General features: G+C 30.5%; 1 protein-coding gene and 1 long non-coding RNA gene across 2 annotated transcripts; both read left to right on the plus strand.

Annotated features, from left to right (window-relative positions):
- Positions 1 to 2717: 2717 nt before the first annotated feature.
- On the plus strand, positions 2718 to 10299 carry LOC106775652 (glycerophosphodiester phosphodiesterase GDPDL3). The gene is made up of 9 exons (XM_014662794.2): positions 2718 to 2985; positions 4043 to 4339; positions 5805 to 5926; positions 6000 to 6504; positions 6997 to 7035; positions 7186 to 7470; positions 8207 to 8349; positions 8887 to 9370; positions 9657 to 10299. The coding sequence occupies exons 1-9, from the start codon at positions 2733 to 2735 to the stop codon at positions 9947 to 9949; spliced, it is 2421 nt and encodes an 806-aa protein (XP_014518280.2). The 5' UTR covers positions 2718 to 2732; the 3' UTR covers positions 9950 to 10299.
- A 2121-nt stretch (positions 10300 to 12420) lies between these two features.
- Positions 12421 to 14861, plus strand: LOC111242671. The gene is made up of 3 exons (XR_002669948.1): positions 12421 to 12673; positions 12781 to 12890; positions 14489 to 14861. It is a non-coding gene; the product is annotated as an uncharacterized LOC111242671 (long non-coding RNA).
- Positions 14862 to 18434: the final 3573 nt, after the last annotated feature.

The following is an 18434-nucleotide window of genomic DNA, read 5'->3' on the forward strand; positions in this document are numbered from 1 at the left end:
TGTTAAACAAACATTTTCTTTCTTTTTAAAACATATTTACGTTTGACCTAAAAGCATCAAAAGTAAAACACACGTCATAAGTTTTACATAGGAGTGTCAAAAATAAAGACTTTGGTTTACATATGATGCTTACAAGTCATAAATATTGACCATTTGATTACAATGTCATCATGTATTTTTTACTTTTGTTGTTTATATATTAGACATAAATTTGTTCACTAAGTAAAGTGTTTGTGTTAATAAAATGACATTTAAAATGTAGTAAGTAAAATATTTTATCTTTTATTCATAATTTATTAAAATAAAGACATCCAAAATTTATATAATATATATAAATTATAGCTACTGAAAATGCAACTAGTTAAAATTAACATATGTTCAAGGAGTATGAAAAATGTTGATCGAGTAAGATCACATTCCTCCTTAAAATAATATTATATAATAAAATAGAGTTAGCTCTTAGAATTCTTTCTTGTTTGGATTGTGATTAATTTCTCAAAGTTATATTTGATTAATTTCTCAAAGTTATATTTGATTAATTTCTAAACTTTTGGACTCATTTTACTTGAACAAAAAAAAATTCACTAAAACATGCTTTCAATTTATCTATTTTCTTTTAAATTTCTCCTTCCATTAATTTCTCGACATTGCTTGAACAAAAACACATAAAGAATAATAATGAACTCACTTTAACAACAACTTAACCATTTAAACTTCAAAAAAATTACTATAATTTTAAAATAACTCAATTAGTTTAAATTGAAAACAAATCATTAAATATTACAACTAATGGCCCATACTTAGCATAGCTACTTAAATCCATTATTGTTGCCAACATTTAAAATTGACTAGACGAAAGAAAATCTTATTATTTACTCAAAATAAAGTTATAAGCAACATTTATCAAGTAGATTATTTAACATACACACGTATAATATGAATATAATTTTGAAAATCAAATAATAAAATAGATGAAATTGACAAATCAATAGTAAAATTGAAGGCAATTAATAATGTCAAGGTTTCAAATGAAATGACAATATGTATATTTTAATTTTAGAATGATAAAATTCGTAAAGTTAAAAGTTTAGAAAAAAAAATCGCAAAAAATATAAAGGTTTAGTCCTAAAATTCATTAACCAAATGGACTTATATTAAATTTCACAGTGGCTCTTTAATAAAGACATTAAATATAAGATCCATTATTAAAAGGGGAAAAAAGATCTAGTTCTTTTGAGACAAACTGATAAAAAAAAACATATTTTAAAGTCTCTCCCATTATAGAAAAGAATCATTTAGACCTACAAAAAATTTGCATTTATGGAAATATATATGTGTAAATATTATTTAGTCACTTTAAATGTTAAATATGTGGTGTTAAATCATGTTTTTTAGTATACTTTTTGGGTTTATAGATTTTATGATGTACATGAAACGGAGAAACCTAAAAGAAGAAAAAATATTTTAAAATAAGATTTCATAGGAGAAATATTGAATTTGAATTCTGTATTGAATTTGTGTTGTTATTCTACTTATTTTCAAAATATATTGATGGATATTGATTTTAAAGTTTTAAAATATATTAAAAAGAATTAAAATATCATTATTTTATTTTTATTGTTCAATAGAAAACATAAAAAAAAGTTAAACAAAAAATCCGATTTCGAAATAGATAATGATACTTAGACAATATTTTTTAAGAATATTTGAACATCGTCTACGTATCATTTTGTGATTAGTCCAAAATTACTCTACAATCAATAAAAATAATCATAAATACCACTCTGAACCAATCACAAAATAATATGTAGATGATATTCAAATATTATAAAAAAAATGTTATTTAAATATCATTATCTTTTCAAATACTCCAATATAAGCTAAAGTTACTTTTATCATTAAATTTTTTTCTGTCTTTAAATTCATAGTTAAGTTATAAGTTTTATTACTGTATATTATCTTAACATATTAATTTCATGATGATTAATAAATTTATATTTTTCTTTAACATGGCAATTAAGTATTTTAGAAGAATAAATTTAGTACTCATTAATTTCTAATGGTAAATAATTTATTATTTCTATAAAAGTTATACTTATTCTGTGAAAGGATATAAACTTTTCGAACACGCATACACCAAAACGGGCATCAGACAGCACGAACAAATTAATTTTTTTTAATTTAATGTTATAGTTTTTAAAATACTACTTTCAATAAATAAATGTATATATATTATGTTCAGTTTACACCATATTCAAGTTCTAATAATTATTAAATTAATTATTAAAAATGATAGTCCATCATATCAATTTACTCATTGTGAATAATCAGGTTTGATAAAATTAACTGGTGTAAACATATTTTAATCTTATGTATGTATTTTGTTATAAAATATTATACCATCAATCAGTTAAAAATCAATTTTAATATATTTGATAAATAATTATTATAAATATTAATAGACTCATTAATACAAAGTTATTTGTGATTGAATAATAGTAAGAAATAAAAAAACTTTACAATGGGAATATAATTTTTAATACAATTTGTTGATGCTATTTTTTTTTTCATTTGCTTTTCAAACGTCACTTTTTTATTAAATTTAAACAGTTTCTTATCAAATTTCATTGTTTTTATTTTTTAATAATTAATTATTATAGAAGAAGTTGTTAGACATTGTAATGATAATAATAACACTAGTCTTCCCAAATTAAGTGGGTCCCACTCAGCAAATGCAATACTTCTCTCTTTTTCTGTATATAACAAGGCATAGTACTCACGTTAAGGTGGCCAAATCACTGGACTTTTTCTCCTGCAGGTATACTCGGAACTTCGCCGGAAACTCAAACTTCGCCGGAATGTGGAACTCACGCGCTATTCTCTGTTTACTCCCTCTGCTGCATTCTCTTCTTCTTCTTCTTCATTTGGTGCTGCCTCTGGTCTCTGCTCAAGGATCCAAAACCACCTCTTGGAACACTCTCTCTGGTTCGTCTCTCGTTTCGCTCTTCTTTCTCTTTCTTTGCTTCTGCATTTGGTTACGAGGAAATGCTTAAAAAAAATTGAAATCAGTGAAATTTGTTCTTCATCGTCGAGTTCTTTTTAATTCCAAAATTAAGTGTGCATTTGTTGCTTATGCACTTTAATTGAAACTTTGTTGGTGAATATGGAAGTAAATGAGGCTGACGATTGAGATGTTGTGGTGTAATGTGTTCTGGTGCTTAGAAAATTGTATAGTTGTATTTGATGTTTTTATAATTAAGAGTATGGAAATGGGAATTAGGAATCAACTTGTTGGAGTGATGTAGCTGAGTTGTTATCGGCAATTGATAAATCTGTTTTTGCATGCAGTTAAGGTGTTAGAAATTCAAAGTGAGTTGAAAGTTCCACATTGTATAAAAAATGAATTAAGATAAACACTATGTAAGTAGAAGATCCGTAAACTTATTGTCTTAAAATTTTCAATTGAATGTTGTGTCAATATGTTGTCCTGGTCTCTTATAAAGATTCGTTCATGATTTATTGGTGTTGAATTTCCTCAATGTCTCTTCTCAAAAAACTAACACAAGGTTTTTGAACTGTGGTTGCATTCATATTGGTAAATATTCTATTAACCTTACATGTGATGAATGGAAAGTTCCAAAGTGTGGAGCAAGTGGAAATTTGAGATATTTAATACTTTTTGTATATAGCTGAGTTATGAATTATCTAATATGAAGAGATTAAAAGAGAAATAGTTTGAGTTCTTCGTATGTAACAAAGGGAAATTAATTTACAGAGCATATTTTTTTGGTGAAATGGACTGTTTGTGAGTCGAGAAATTGAAGTCTTTGTTTCGTTATAATGGAAAGGACTTCAACCATTGATAGAAGTCTAGATATAATTAGATCTCAGAGCCTTCTTCCTCGCATAAATTAAGAAGCCACTGTTTGAATAGCATTTGACATTTACTTGAATGATTTATGCACACTTTTCTTTAGTTTTAGGAAAAACTTCTGCTCTGTACTTTGTGTCTTCAAACTCACTTGGATACTTTCTTTTGCAGGAAGTCCACCATTGGTCATAGCACGCGGGGGATTTTCTGGGATATATCCTGACTCCAGTGATTTTGCATATAGTCTTGCTGCACAAACTAGTTTAGCAAACGTCATTGTATGGTGTGATGTGCAATTAACAAAAGATAGAGAGGGAATCTGCATTCCAAGCATCAAACTTGAAAATGCTACTGACATTAATCATATTCCTGAATTCAAAAGCAAGACTTATTCAGTTAACGGTGTACAAACCAGTGGCTATTTTTCTGTCGACTACACCCTAAAGGAGCTGCTTTCGAATGTCCTTTGTAAGTTCAACTTATATTATAGATATAATTTTATTGTTACATACTTTCTGTAATTGATGGATTAACTGATTCTTTTCTTATACATAGATGTTTTATAATAATTTTAGAAGTTAACAGTAAAAAACATTTTCATTTAAGTTTGTGATTCTTGTTAAGATTTACAGAAGGATCTACGAACATACAACACAGAATTCTTTTGTATGAACCAAATCTAAGAACTACTAGAGTATGATCATCTGAGAGCAGGACAAGCTCTCTATAAACTCCTGTTATAGGTACAAGAAACTCCATTACTAACTAACAAAGACTGTTGACAGCTGTCACTAACAGCGGTGTGGTACACCCATACCCTTTCCAATACATATACACTAGCACTTATTGAGAGGGTTGGATGATGTAAGTGGAGAAGAAGAGCAAGACAACCCTGAGGTTCACATCTGTGAATCTTGGGCTTCCGAACCTTGAAGATAGTGCTGCGCACCTGATAGGACTCCTGGGTTTCTATTACACCCATTCAGAAACGAGGATACTCTAGTTCTACTTTCCTCTCTTAGAAACTCTGGTACAGTAGGAACGTCCAGACTTGTGACACAAATGAGAGAAAACATGGTTCCATGGATTTATAACTATGAATATCCAAACAAAACACCAAATAAGCTAAATGGAGGTGACAGAATAGTCTACTCGGTAATCACACTTCCAAATTACGAGATACTGTACAGCCAAACATCATAGTGTACAAAACTGGAACGAAATATGCCTCTCAAATTTTAAAACAGATAATTCCTGCTAATTTAAGGTCCATTTAATATATATAAACCTTTAATTAAAAGTATACCTGATTTTGTTTGCTCAACTGTTCATGTTTGGTTAGATTGTTTGCAGAAGGTATCAGAGGTTATGCCCAGGCAAGTGGGAAATTTATGACAGTGAAGTTTATTCTTATTTCTTTTATTGATCAAGCTAACCTCTTTTCAGTTGGGCTATCCCCTTTAATTCTCTCAAGCATGTGATCTATCTTCAATTACTTTTATTTTGATAATTATTATTTTGATAATGCAATTTCTTTGCATCTTATACATTTAAGACTAGCGATTTTCACATTATAATAGATTGTTTTGTCAGTCATGTATAATGTCTAGCAGTATAAATCAAGACTTTGGAGGCCCTGAGTTATAGATATACCCATATTTTGGTATTACGCATTGATTATATTATATGGGTTATGATGATGATAAACACAAAAACTAATCTTTTGATAGCTTTAAGCCCAAGTCTCTTTTTCAACCTTTATAATCAACTGAGATTTTCAACAATGTTCTTTGAAACAGCTTACAGTTGCATACCTGTTAATTAATTGTTTATATACTTTATGTTAGACACTAATATTATCTATACTTTACATGTCAGTTACACATACACATTCACACACATGCATACATACTAATTGCTGGGTACTGAACAGTGATTCAGGGAGATTATACTCGAACAAACAGGTTTGATGGCAGTAGTTGTCGAATTCTTACTGTGAATGATTTGGTTAAAAGGGAAGATCCAAACCCACCAGGATTGTGGTTGAATATTCAGGTATAATGCATTTTCATCACCCAGTGTTCTAGTTTTCCAGAACTAAGACCCTTCATTTTCTGATATTTTGCAGCATGATGCATTCTATGCACAACACAATCTGAGTATGAAAAATTTTGTACTTACTGTTTCTAGCACAGTAAATGTCAGTTATATCTCATCACCTGAAGCTAGTTTCCTGAGAAGTTTAAGGGCAAACGTCAACCCAAGCAAAACAAAACTGGTCTTTAGGTTTCTGGAGAAAGATAAAGTAGATCCATCAACCAATCAGACTTATGGGTCGCTGTTAAAAAATTTAACATCTATCAAAACATTTGCTTCAGGAATACTTGTTCCCAAACAGTACATATGGCCTGTAGATCCATCAAGTCTTTATATACTACCACATACATCTTTGGTCTCTGATGCGCACAAAGTGGGACTGGAAGTCTTTGCCTCAGATTTTATGAATGATATCCCAATCAGCTATAATTACAGTTATGACCCTGTTGCTGAGTACCTTAATTTCATTGACAATGGAAACTTCTCTGTTGATGGTGTGCTGTCTGATTTCCCCTTAACTCCATCAGAAGCTATAGGTAAGTGAGGTCTTTCTTCATTTTGTTAGAATGTCCTTCAATAATATAATGTGCATTTGAACTTATCCAATCTACTTTCCAATCATCATTTCTTTTTTCTACCGAGAAGCTGTATTTATTCATTGCAATGGAGTTGATGCAGCTATGGTCCCTGTTACTAGTGTACCGCATGCCTTGTGTGCTAAGCAGTTTTTATGAATAACCCTAAATGAGTTTCTCTGGCATTTTTGTGCTATTTTACTTTGTTAATTTCTTACTGAATAGGGCACAAATATAGATATTTTTCCTCTTAAGAATTGCATGCTATTATCTTTCCAAATTGAAAATTACAGTATCAATTTTTTCTAAAAATTCGTATGCACTTCATTGCTTGATTTTAGTTCACGCGGATTCTACATTGCAATCATACCACACTAACTTCAGAATGCATGTAGGGTTGAGTATAAAATTTCCCCCCTTAAATGACTGTTGATTTCTATTCTTCTTATGCAGACTGCTTTGCTGACGTCGGCCTCAATGCTCCAAGGAAAGGTGCGTTAAAATTAATGCTTTTATGCTTCTATGATTGTGTACTCATCTTGTTCTTTATTGTATCCATGATCAATTCATTTCATAATACCTCTATGCTTGTGCAGACTACATCATTGTTAACCACATACATTCATTCTGTTCATGTTTCAGTTAACACTTTGGTTATTTCAAAATATGGAGCAAGTGGAGACTATCCTCCTTGTACCGACTTAGCATATGAGAAGGCTATTACAGATGGTGTGGATGTTCTTGACTGTCCTGTTCAAATGTCCAAGGATGGGATACCTTTTTGCTTAAGCTCTATTGATCTTATAGAGAGCACAAATGTTGCTCAATCAAGTTTCAGTAGACTTGGCAAAACTATCCCAGAGATCAAATCTGGCAATGGAATATTTACATTCGACTTGGCATGGGATGATATAAAAAGCTTGAGCCGTAAGTCAAATGGTCCAATACTATTCATTCAGTTCATTTATATGAAAGACTATCAATTTGAAAGAAAACTCAGAAATGATAGAAGTATTAGTAATTAGAAACTGAAGAATAATTTTTTTGTTAGTTTTGAATATCTGAATAACTACAATAGTTATACTAGTTAGAACTGTAATATAGTTGTAACTGTCTAATCAATGACAGCTGTTGTAACAACCTAACAGCTGTAACTAACAGAACAAGATACAACCTATTTATAATATTATACACAAGACAGAATATATGAGAAGAGTATTCTCTTACAAAGATCTATCAAACAATAAATTATATATACCTTAAATAAGTGGAAATTCATGTGGAATGAGATTCACATCCACTATACAGACAAATAATACGTTAGGAATAATTGAGACGAAAGTAACATTATTGCTTCTCTGTACAGCATAATCAATCTTACAGATATATTATCATAATTTTTTTTGGTTTTTTTATTTGTGTAAAGATATTCCTTAAAGCTGGATATGGACCTGAAGGAGGTGCACGAAATCCTGCTCTGACAAATCCCGGAGTTATTTATAGCTTCTCGGAAGAATAGCATGAAAATTTTTATTCACTTTGCCCTCACTTTAATTTTCATTTTGTGCTTCAATAACCTGTGAATGTATTTATGTATTTCAAAAATATGAAAAAAATATATACAAATACTTGACGTCTGTGTTTTTGTTCTTTTTCCTTGCAGCCTTAATGTTGAACCCATATTCTATTAACAATTTGCATCGGAACCCAGAATACAACAAGAAGGGTCAATTTTTAACACTGTCAGATTTCTTGAACTTGACAAAAGCTCACACTTCCACACTAAATGTTATGATCATCATTGAGGTGTGCTCTGCTTATGCCTGTTATTTCAGTTTTCTATTCATTCCTTAGTTGTAGATTATGTTAACATGTAATAAGTGTAAGCCATATGGTAAAACTTAAAAAATGACTTTTTTTTATTCATGAGGGGCATTTATATAATCCTTGTAAAATCCCAAGGCAACATTGAGAAGGGAGTCAAGCAATTATTGAGACACAGAAGCATTACTAGATGTAATTAGCATAACATGCAACTATAAATCATCATTGCTTCTTGATATAAGAATGTAATAAACCTGGTGCCCTGTTTAACTTTCTTCTTAAGTACGAACTTCAAAGAGACAACCTTGAGCCCTGCACTCATTCCCTAATCCAATTCCCCATCCAAATCATATTAGGGATCTCAAATCACTAAGAGAGAGTGAGGGAAAGAGAGAGTTGTGTGGTTTCTATTTTTTAAGTATGAAAGATAATTAGTGTTTTTAGCGTGACAAAATGAATTTCTTTCTATAAATTTATTTTCTCTTATTTTATTGAAATTATTTTGTCTACCATTGTCAGAATGCAGCTTATCTTGCAAGGAAACAAAACTTAAGTGTGACTGATGCAGTCATTGATACTTTGAGCAAATCAGGTTATGATAAACCAGGTGCTCCAAAAGTTATGATTCAATCCACTAATAGTTCTGTGCTATTGAAATTCAAAGAGAAAGCCAAATACGAGCTTGTCTACAAGATTGACGAGATAGTTGGTGGTGCTGTTGATTCAGCTATTTCGGATATCAAAAGATTTGCTCATTCTGTGGTTGTCAAAAAGGCATCTGTATATCCTGTTAGTGAATTATTCCTGGTTGCCTCTACAAAGATTGTATCAAAGTTCAAATCTTCCAATCTCTCTGTTTACGTGGAAACATTCAGCAATGAGTTTGTATCTCAGGCATGGGATTTCTTGTCAGATGCATATGTGGAGATCAACACATTTGTTCAAGATGCTGAAATTGACGGTGTCATCACAGACTTTCCAAAAACAGCTAATAGATATAGAAGTAAGTGCATACAAAACCTTTATTTCCTGTTCGTGGAACTAAAGGTGCAACTTCGGCACTATTTGGTTTTGATATTTTCTGTTTAATCACTCTAGGGTTTAGGCACTTCTTGCTTCTAGTTCTCTTCCGTAATTCATTTTAAGTTTGTAATTTTCCCTCACTAACTCCTTCTAGTTCTCTTTCCGTAATTTTGACGGGGTCTCAAAGTGTTTTCATAGCAAATTCAGGACTACAATGAAGTCTTCCCATCTGATTACTGATATTATTGCTCCTCATCCTAACACAGGGAACAAATGCTTAAATTTGGGCGATAAGACACCTCTTTACATGGAACCAGTTGCAGTAGGTGGCCTTTTGCAAGGCATGGATAAATCTCTCTTGCCACCAGCTATCGCTCCAGCCCCTCCTCTGACTGAAGATGAAGTGACAGAACCCCCTTTGCCTCCACTTTCTAAAATTTCCCCATCAAGCCCTAATTCTGGAGCAGGAGCACCACCACCACGAAATGCACAGGCTAAGGTCACTGTCTGCATCTTTTTATCCACTCTGACATTGCTTGTAGCTTCTCTTATGCTTTAGGTGATGCTGCATGCTTCCTAATTCCCGGTGGAAAAAAAAAAAAACAAAATAAAAATAAAATTTGAAAGAAAGGGTTGGTTATGCTGGATGTATCCCTCTAGTTCCCCTATTTCTTTCTTGGTTAAGCAGAATGAAGCTGTTGTTTTCAGACTTCTTGTATAGTCCTGATTTCTTACTTGTAGCGGTAATTTATTTCCATGAGCTGTTGTAGTTAGGTTTATTCCCCTTCTCCTTTCTCTTCCTGTTGTAGCAGTAGCATATGGAGTAGGAAACAGCTTTTGGGAATTAGGAAATCTGAAACTATGTTTTCTACAATAGTTATTGATTCTAAAGTGGCATATATTATTAAATAGTGTGAGTAATTTCTGCTGGATTGTAGAAAACCTGTCATCGTGTCTGGGCATAATCTCTGAGAATTGAGACGTGTAAGAGTAAATTGTACTTACTAACCTATACTATCCCACCCTTCTTATCTGTGTATCAAAGAAGAAAGAAGAGTCTTAACCTTCTTTAAGAAATTTATTTTCTTAATCACGTCTTTTCATTAAGTTAGTGTATAAGAAGCGCAAGTCTATGCTGCTTAGACCAGACATGTTGCCAACACTATTGTCATTAAATATTTAATTATTGAAACATGAATTGTTTAAGCAAATCGAACTCTTACCACCTTTCTCACATTAGAAGATAAACCTCTTGGAAATATAAAGGAAATATCTAATGACTGTTTTTACTTCTTGAAAAATTATTTATTAGTTTTACATTACTGACATTTTTTTATTGTTTTTAATAAAAATTCAAGTTAAAAGTAAGTGATTAAATGAAAATGTAAAGATAACATAGTGACTAAAAATCTTAATTTAAAATAATTTATTTTAATTAAATCAATTTTTCATTTTAATATTAAATCAACTATTTTTTTATAATAAATTTAATTAATTATACATATCATAATTAATATAAGAAAAGTGACTGAAGTGATTTAATATAACATAAATGAACCGTGAAATCCAAAGATTCAAGGCCAAAACACAAGCGAAAACCCTACCCTAGACATAAACTTTATCTCCTGTTACTCCATACATTCACTAGCGTAGCAAGAAGTAGTACATGAAAGTTGCATACCACGAACACCACCGCAAGCGTCACCATGAGCACAAATGCCACGATAAACGCAAGTACCCACAAATGCGACTATGAATACGACCACTAATGATAATGTAGTGGCAACCAACAACCTGCGACCACGAAGAACATGAACATGAATCCTAGTATGAGTAAAAACATGGTTGTTTTTGGTTTAAAGGAAAAATCCTATTGACTCGCCAATTCATTTGTAGACTCACAACTTTAACCGAGTTCACAGTTAGTTTACTGGATTTGTTCCAAAATTGAGTTTGCTCCCAAGACAACTTGTCTAGGATGAATGAAAACATAAATTCAAACAAGTTAACGAGTTAACTTACAAGTTTGATAATTATGAACATGAGTTAACTTGACTTGGTTTGATATAACTCGATCCATTTTGATCCCACTTGATCTTGATTTCAGTTAGAACTCATTGGACTTATTTCAATCAAGGCCTAACCTAACCTAATCTTGCTTAGACTCAACTTGACTTAGACCTAACACAACCTTGTCGAACATGATGAGATTAGACCAACTTGGCTTAACCTAACTTGACATAGTCACAATCTGATGTGAGTCCGATGTCTCAACCCAACATAAACCAACTTGACTTGGCTTGACCACCTAGGCCTGACTAGATGTAGACTCAAATGAACTTGGCTCATCCTAAGTCCAACCTAATTGCACTCAGCTTGACCCGAGCCTAGCCTAACTAAGTTGAACTTTGGCTAGAATGTTGTTCAATAATGTTTTGATATATTGGATGTTAATTTCTTTGTTTAACCAATTACATAGGTTAAACTTTAATTTCCGACTATTATATTTACAATAATGATTGGTGAGCTATAAATAGATAAGCCTAGTCAAATCACTTTGATTGTACCGCGATAAATATTTAAAATAAATTGAGATAACAAAATATTCTTAAGTGAATCAACACATCAATTCGTGGTAGGTAGAACCAGGTTACAAACTTTATGGCTCATAAAAAAAATGAGTCGAGTTAAGTAGACTCATGTTTAACTCAACTCATAGTATGTCAATCTATGTAGGTGGAATTGGCTCACCATAAAACCTTTTCTTGACTTTGACCTAATATGATGGAGTGTGACCTTACTTTAATTTAGTTTGACATAACATTTCATAATTTGAAATGACCTAGATACACCTTAATTTTGTTTCAAAATCCAAAAATTATCTAATCTAAATCTAATTAAATGGACTAGACTTAAAATTATATATATATATATATATATATATATATATAAATTTATACTTTAGAATATATTTGGTTAGATTGTTGCAAGGTATGTTGTAATAACCTATAAATTAAAATATAAATTTTTAATAATAGTAAAATAATAAAATTATGTTTTAAGAAAATTAAACCATAACAGTAGCTCCATTATACACTTTCTGAAATCATGCCATTTCATTTCCTCCCAAATCAGCTCTCACTAACCTTTTGCTCTTTCAAAATACTGCCTTCTCTCTAGCTTTCTTTCCCGTTGAGCCATTGGAATTCCATTTTGAAAGTGCATAGACGATCTTGACGTCACAGGCTCTGAGTTGCACCGATCAAATTTTCAGTTTAATCGAGTAAGTTGTTTTTCCCCTTTCTTTGCTGTTAGGAAACCTAAGACCTACAATTTCACTGATTGCATGTCTTTTTTGTGTCCTTTCCTTCAATTTAATTTCAATCCCAGCTCTAGGAGCTGTCTTTGATCACTACTTGTGGTCTTTAGGGTTTTTGGGAGTCCTTGAGAATGTAGAAACTGCGGAGGAAAAATCTTGAGCTGCACTTTGGGATTTCCAGGTAAGGGAAGCTAGATTCTTTCTCTATTGTAATAAATCTTTGGTTGTATGATTTGTGAATTTTGTTTGAAGAGTGTAATTTGAAGTGATTGGGTGAAATGTTGATGTTTTGAATTGAAATTTGATGAAAAGTGTGTATGAATAAAGTGTTATGTGATAGTCAAATTTTGATTCTGAAATTGTTATCTAATAAAGTAGATGGGATGAGAGGTAATGAGAATTTAAAATGTTAGAAGGAAGCAAAATTCTGTTATGAAAGATTATAAAGGAAAAGCTAGGCAAATCAAGGTGGTTTAGACTATTTTAGAGGAACTAGAGTAGTCAAAATTTGAATTAAGAGTTTTAGATAGTTCTAGGCAGTTTAGATCACTTAGGTAAGTCATGTGACTTGTAGGAATTGGCAAATTGGTCCGAAACAGATTACAATTGGTAAATTCGAGTTTGATCTCTTAAGTGAATGAAAGTGAAGCAAATGATCCTAATTTTATGCATAACTACTAGGGATGAGTGTTAGGAAAGAGTGTAAACCCTTAAACCAGTTTAAAATCAACTATACTTCGATTTAGGAAGGTTAAAACCTCATCAAAAAGCCTAGAACCAATTTTGGGTGGGTGAGTTCTGCAATCTGCAGAAAACTTTGCAGAATCCACATCTGGGCGCCCCAAAAGGGCGCTGGGCGCCCTTTGATTCGGCGTTTTGCCAGAAATATGGCGCCCGGGCGCCCCTAAAGGGCGTTGGGCGCCCTTTTTTGCTGTTGCTTTTGTTTTTGATAGATTAAGGGGTTCTGGATGTCCGTTTTGGATGTTCTTTAGGTCGTTCTGGGGGTTTTAGACCCTTCCGGAACTGTTGGTGATGGTTTCAAAGTCATTTTCCTTGTCTAAGTATGAGTTCATTGGATTTTGGATCGTTTGTGGTTCTTTTGAAGTGTAAATAGTGTTATATATATGATTGTATGCAAAGTAAAGTTGGAGAGTTACATGTACATGGTTTTATATGGATTCAATGTGATAATATCAGGGTAATTGGTGGTTCATGTCTTGAGATAAGTTTCAAAGTGAAAATTATGGTTATTGGACGTAATTCCATGATCCTCAAGGGAGGTTACATGGTGGTGCCCTGTAGTTTGTCGTGATTAACCGTATGAATGGCCGGAGTTCAGGATGGAGTTTACCTTGACATTCTAATGACCATCCATGCTCAATTAGAGAGTGATGAGTCATGTGGTGAGAATAGGAGGAGGTCCTAGTCTTGGGTGTCTCCATTTTATATGGGCCAAGATGAGTTTGGTTGGACTTACACTTGTGTGTGGTCGGGTGAAACCCCTCGGCAATGGCTTTGCAAAGCAGTAGGGCCACCACAAGTGCGCAAACCCCTGGAACTCGACATTTCATACTAGTCCGGACGGTCAAATCACGTGGTCTGTCCTTGGTATCAATAAAATGCATTCAGTTATAGTTTGTGTTGTATTATTGTCATTACATGCTTGATATACTTGATTTATAACATGCTTTTTATACCTAGCTTACCCTTGCATTGTGTTTGTTGTATGTGCTTGCCCTCCCCCTTACGATGATCATCCAATCCTTTGGATGTGAGCAGAGTCAAAGGATGTTTCCCTGGAGCAAGCTTTGGAGACAGAGGATCCAGCCACTACCTCTTAGGACCCTTTTTATTAGATCCCTTTACAATATTTTGAGGAACGTTTTAGTTTATTTGTATTTACTTAGTTTCTGATTACTGTCCTTAGATCTCTATATATTTTGAGAGACTTTATAATCATGTTGTAGTATCTACTTTTCCAGGTTTTATGTTAAACATTTTTATACCATTACGAGAGACTTCCTTTGTATGTAAAGTTTTAAGTTTACAACTCATTTTGGATGACTGTACTGATTATAATTTCTAAGTATATCTTCATACTGCTCTGTCATATTATAATGATAATATCCTGTTATATTATATTGTACCATATAATTTATGGGATGTCACATATGTTTTCGTGTTTTATTTTTTAATTTTGTTGAAGAAATTAGCACAAAAATATCATATTTCCTAACTATGTCTTTGGTAAACACAAAAAATAATTAATTCAGTAGAACAAATATTGTTGTACAATAAGAAAGAAAAAAACTTTCTTATTGTATTTCGTCTTTAGTACAATAAGAAAGAAAATACAAGTTTAGTACAATAACTTCAGTTTTTCTAGTTTTATTTTAAGTTTGTTAATTGTTAATATAATTGAGCATGTATTTCATCTATAAAATTGTCAAATATATTTATTAAAGGGAAAATGAATATTAAAATTCAATTAATTCTAAAAGAATCATTAAGAATTTTAAAATAACGTAGCAAATCTTAAACAGCAAAAGTCAAACATTTGTGTAACTACCTTAAATATTAATAGAGTTTAAAGAAAACTAACATAATTAAAATTTTTGTCCTAAAGTGACTATTTACAAAATTAGATTACATAGAAGTTGAAATGTTTTTATAAGAAATTGAAATGCTTATTATTGTCATCTAAGTATCTTTACACCATTTATGAAGAAAAGAGTCAAACTTTATATATGTATATATCAACACATATACAAGTATATTAGTGATTCATCTCAAATACATTACTCATGAAAGGCAATATTTTAAAAGTTTTACATTAACAATAATGTTATATGTGACATCTTTTTCCAAATGAATAAAGTTTGGTTTTTAATTTAATTGCAATTTAAGTGATAGTTAAATTATACTTGAATTGTGACAAAAGATATATATGTAAACTTAAAGATGTGTATGTATTACAATTTTTTCATTTTATTTTACAATCTAGATTTTCCTAATACTTAGAGAAGAAGAAGGAATTTAATTTATTTATTATTTCTCCTTTTACATGGTTGGTGGAAACATATTAATAAGAGGGTTGATATGCATGGTTGGGACAAATACAAAACTACCACAATTTTATCTTAAGAAATATTTACTTATTTAAATCTTTAAGATCACACCTCTACCTACAATAATCAAAATATTTATTTATTATAAATTTTATCATTCCACAATAATAAGTTAATTTATTAAAACCAAGCCATATAACATAACAAATGGGGCAAATATATAACTAGAGATAAATGAAAATAAATAATTAATTAGGATGATAAAAATATAAATGAATGAATAAATATGATCAGTGTATAACTGTATATAAATATAAATGAATAGATAAATAATTTTATCAAATATAAGATGTTTTAAAAATGTGTACACATTAAATAATTTTATACCTCTATCTAAGATAGAATCAACCATTAGTTCAACTTTCGTTATCCCTACATTCAACAAAAGATTCATTGTATAAAGTAGCCTAAAATGCAAATAATTCACATTTATCAAATCAAATACATGGTTCAACCCAATGACTAAAATAATTATCTCTCCAACACAACTCATTCTACACCTCCAATTTTTTCAAAAATTGTTTATATTCCAATTAAAACCAATTAAAACGTTATTAATTTTTAATAAAACAAAAAAATTCTTTGACCAAATTCTTTTAACAATTTTTTTCTTTCTTCGATACTATTTTTCTTTGGAATCTTATTATGTTCTCTCTTCTTTGCTTTATATATATATTATTTATATTTTATTAAATTTTGTTTTTTGAATTATTTTATGTTTTATTTGTTTTATAAATTTTTCCTTTTTATTTTAATTAATTAATTATTTATATAAATATTTGAATTAATTATATTTCTTTTGAATTAAATAATTTAGTTTGTAAATATTTAATTTTTTATTTTAATTTTTTTTAATTTTGTAGAATTTAAAGTTTTTTATTTGTAATAATATACTAATGAGTTATGAATGTAAAAAAAGTAAAAATTAATAAATCATTTAAAAAATCAATTAAAAATTTTTATAATTTGAAAGACTTAATAAATCATTAAAATTTCTTAAATATTAAATTAATAATTTCGTGAGCCAAGCCTTTATAATTGATTCGAAAGCCTTTAAATTTTAATAAATATTGAATTAAAAATTTGAAAAGCCATGTCAATAATTTTTGTATAAAAAATTCAAAAACTAATACTATCAAATCAATTAAAAATTTTATAAATTCAAAGACTTAATAAATCATTAAAATTTAATAAATATTGAATTACAAATTTTGAAATTCATGATGCATTTAAAATATCCACTCATCCATTAATTTTATTATTACTATTATAAGTATTTCAGAATGTATATCAAATTACATTTCAAAATCCTCTCATGATTTCATTATCATTATCTAACAATCTATATAAAACTACATTTATTTTATACAAATAAGAAAAGCACTATCAGAGGTTGAAATTCGACAAAATTATATATTAAATATTGAAATATAAAAAAAGCAAAACGTTGAATTTTGAAATCCAATTTTTCTTTTATCGATTTTGAAATTCCAATTTTTCTTTTATCGATTTTGAAATTTGATAAAGAAAATTTTGGATTTCAAATTCAATGTTAAACTTTTCAGAATTTAAATATCAAAATTCGATTTTATCTTCGTTAGATGTCAAAATCTGGTTTATTCTTCATCGAATATCAATATTCGATAAAAGGAGAATCGGATTTTGATATTCGATAAAGGAAAAATCGAATTTGATATCTGATTGGATTTTGATATCTTATTGATTTATCATTGGATTTCGATATCCAATTAACGATTAAGAGCTTTATAACGAATTCATGCATTTGTTTGACGCGAGAAGTAGAGCCGTCAAAATGGGTCGCAACCCGCGAGCCAACTCGGCCCGTCACGGGTTCAGATTCGGGTCGGGTTGGGTTTGAAAAATACAACCCACTTTTATGCGGGTCAGATTTCAACCCGGCTCATTTAGACTCGGCTCATGCGGGTTGGACCCGTGGTGAGCCGGGTTGGCCCACTAAGCCACCTACCTAATTTTATTTTTTTAACTTATTATTTTATTCATAAAACCCTAAAAAATAAAATATTTTCTTCACTCACTGTGTATACCAAAAAAGTAATCTATGCTCTCACAAATCACTCTCACGGTACTTGCTCTCATTTGACGGTGCTCTCACCCTCACTCCACTAAAATTCTTCAAGGAGCAGGTAAAACACCCTTCCTTCTTTCTTCTCTTTTCTCTACATTTTTGTTTTCTCACTTCTCTTTCTTTTTTTTTCAAAAACCCTATAATGACAAAAATAGGGGTTTGCGAATTTGTTTTTTGTTCTGGGGGATTTGAAGACATGGAATGATTTTTTCATGTTCTAACATGCTTGTATATGATTTTGTTCATTTTATTTAAATAATTTGAGTATACATTATTTGAACAAGCTCTTTTTGATATCTTTGAATTTGGGAAATTATGTTACAGATTAAATATTAATTTTTTGTTGATGTTGTTAAGTACATGTTCTCTTTTTTTTTTTACTAATATTTTTGTATTGATTATCAGAATTGTTCTGATATTAGGAAAATCTTTATTAGTAAATTTGGAGACAACAAGAACAAGGGTCAAGGGTTACAACAAGAACAAAAAA

This window comes from Vigna radiata, chromosome 10 (assembly GCF_000741045.1).
Source record: "Vigna radiata var. radiata cultivar VC1973A chromosome 10, Vradiata_ver6, whole genome shotgun sequence".
Taxonomy (NCBI): Eukaryota; Viridiplantae; Streptophyta; class Magnoliopsida; order Fabales; family Fabaceae; genus Vigna; species Vigna radiata.

Bases quoted from the DNA above. Each gene is read 5' to 3' on its own strand.
- LOC106775652 (XM_014662794.2), top strand. From the start codon at position 2,733: ATGCAATACTTCTCTCTTTTTCTGTATATAACAAGGCATAGTACTCAC. The intron at 4,340-5,804 runs GTAAGTTCAACT...GGTACTGAACAG, and splicing joins GCTGCTTTCGAATGTCCTTT to TGATTCAGGGAGATTATACT. The intron at 7,471-8,206 runs GTAAGTCAAATG...TTTTCCTTGCAG, and splicing joins TGATATAAAAAGCTTGAGCC to CCTTAATGTTGAACCCATAT.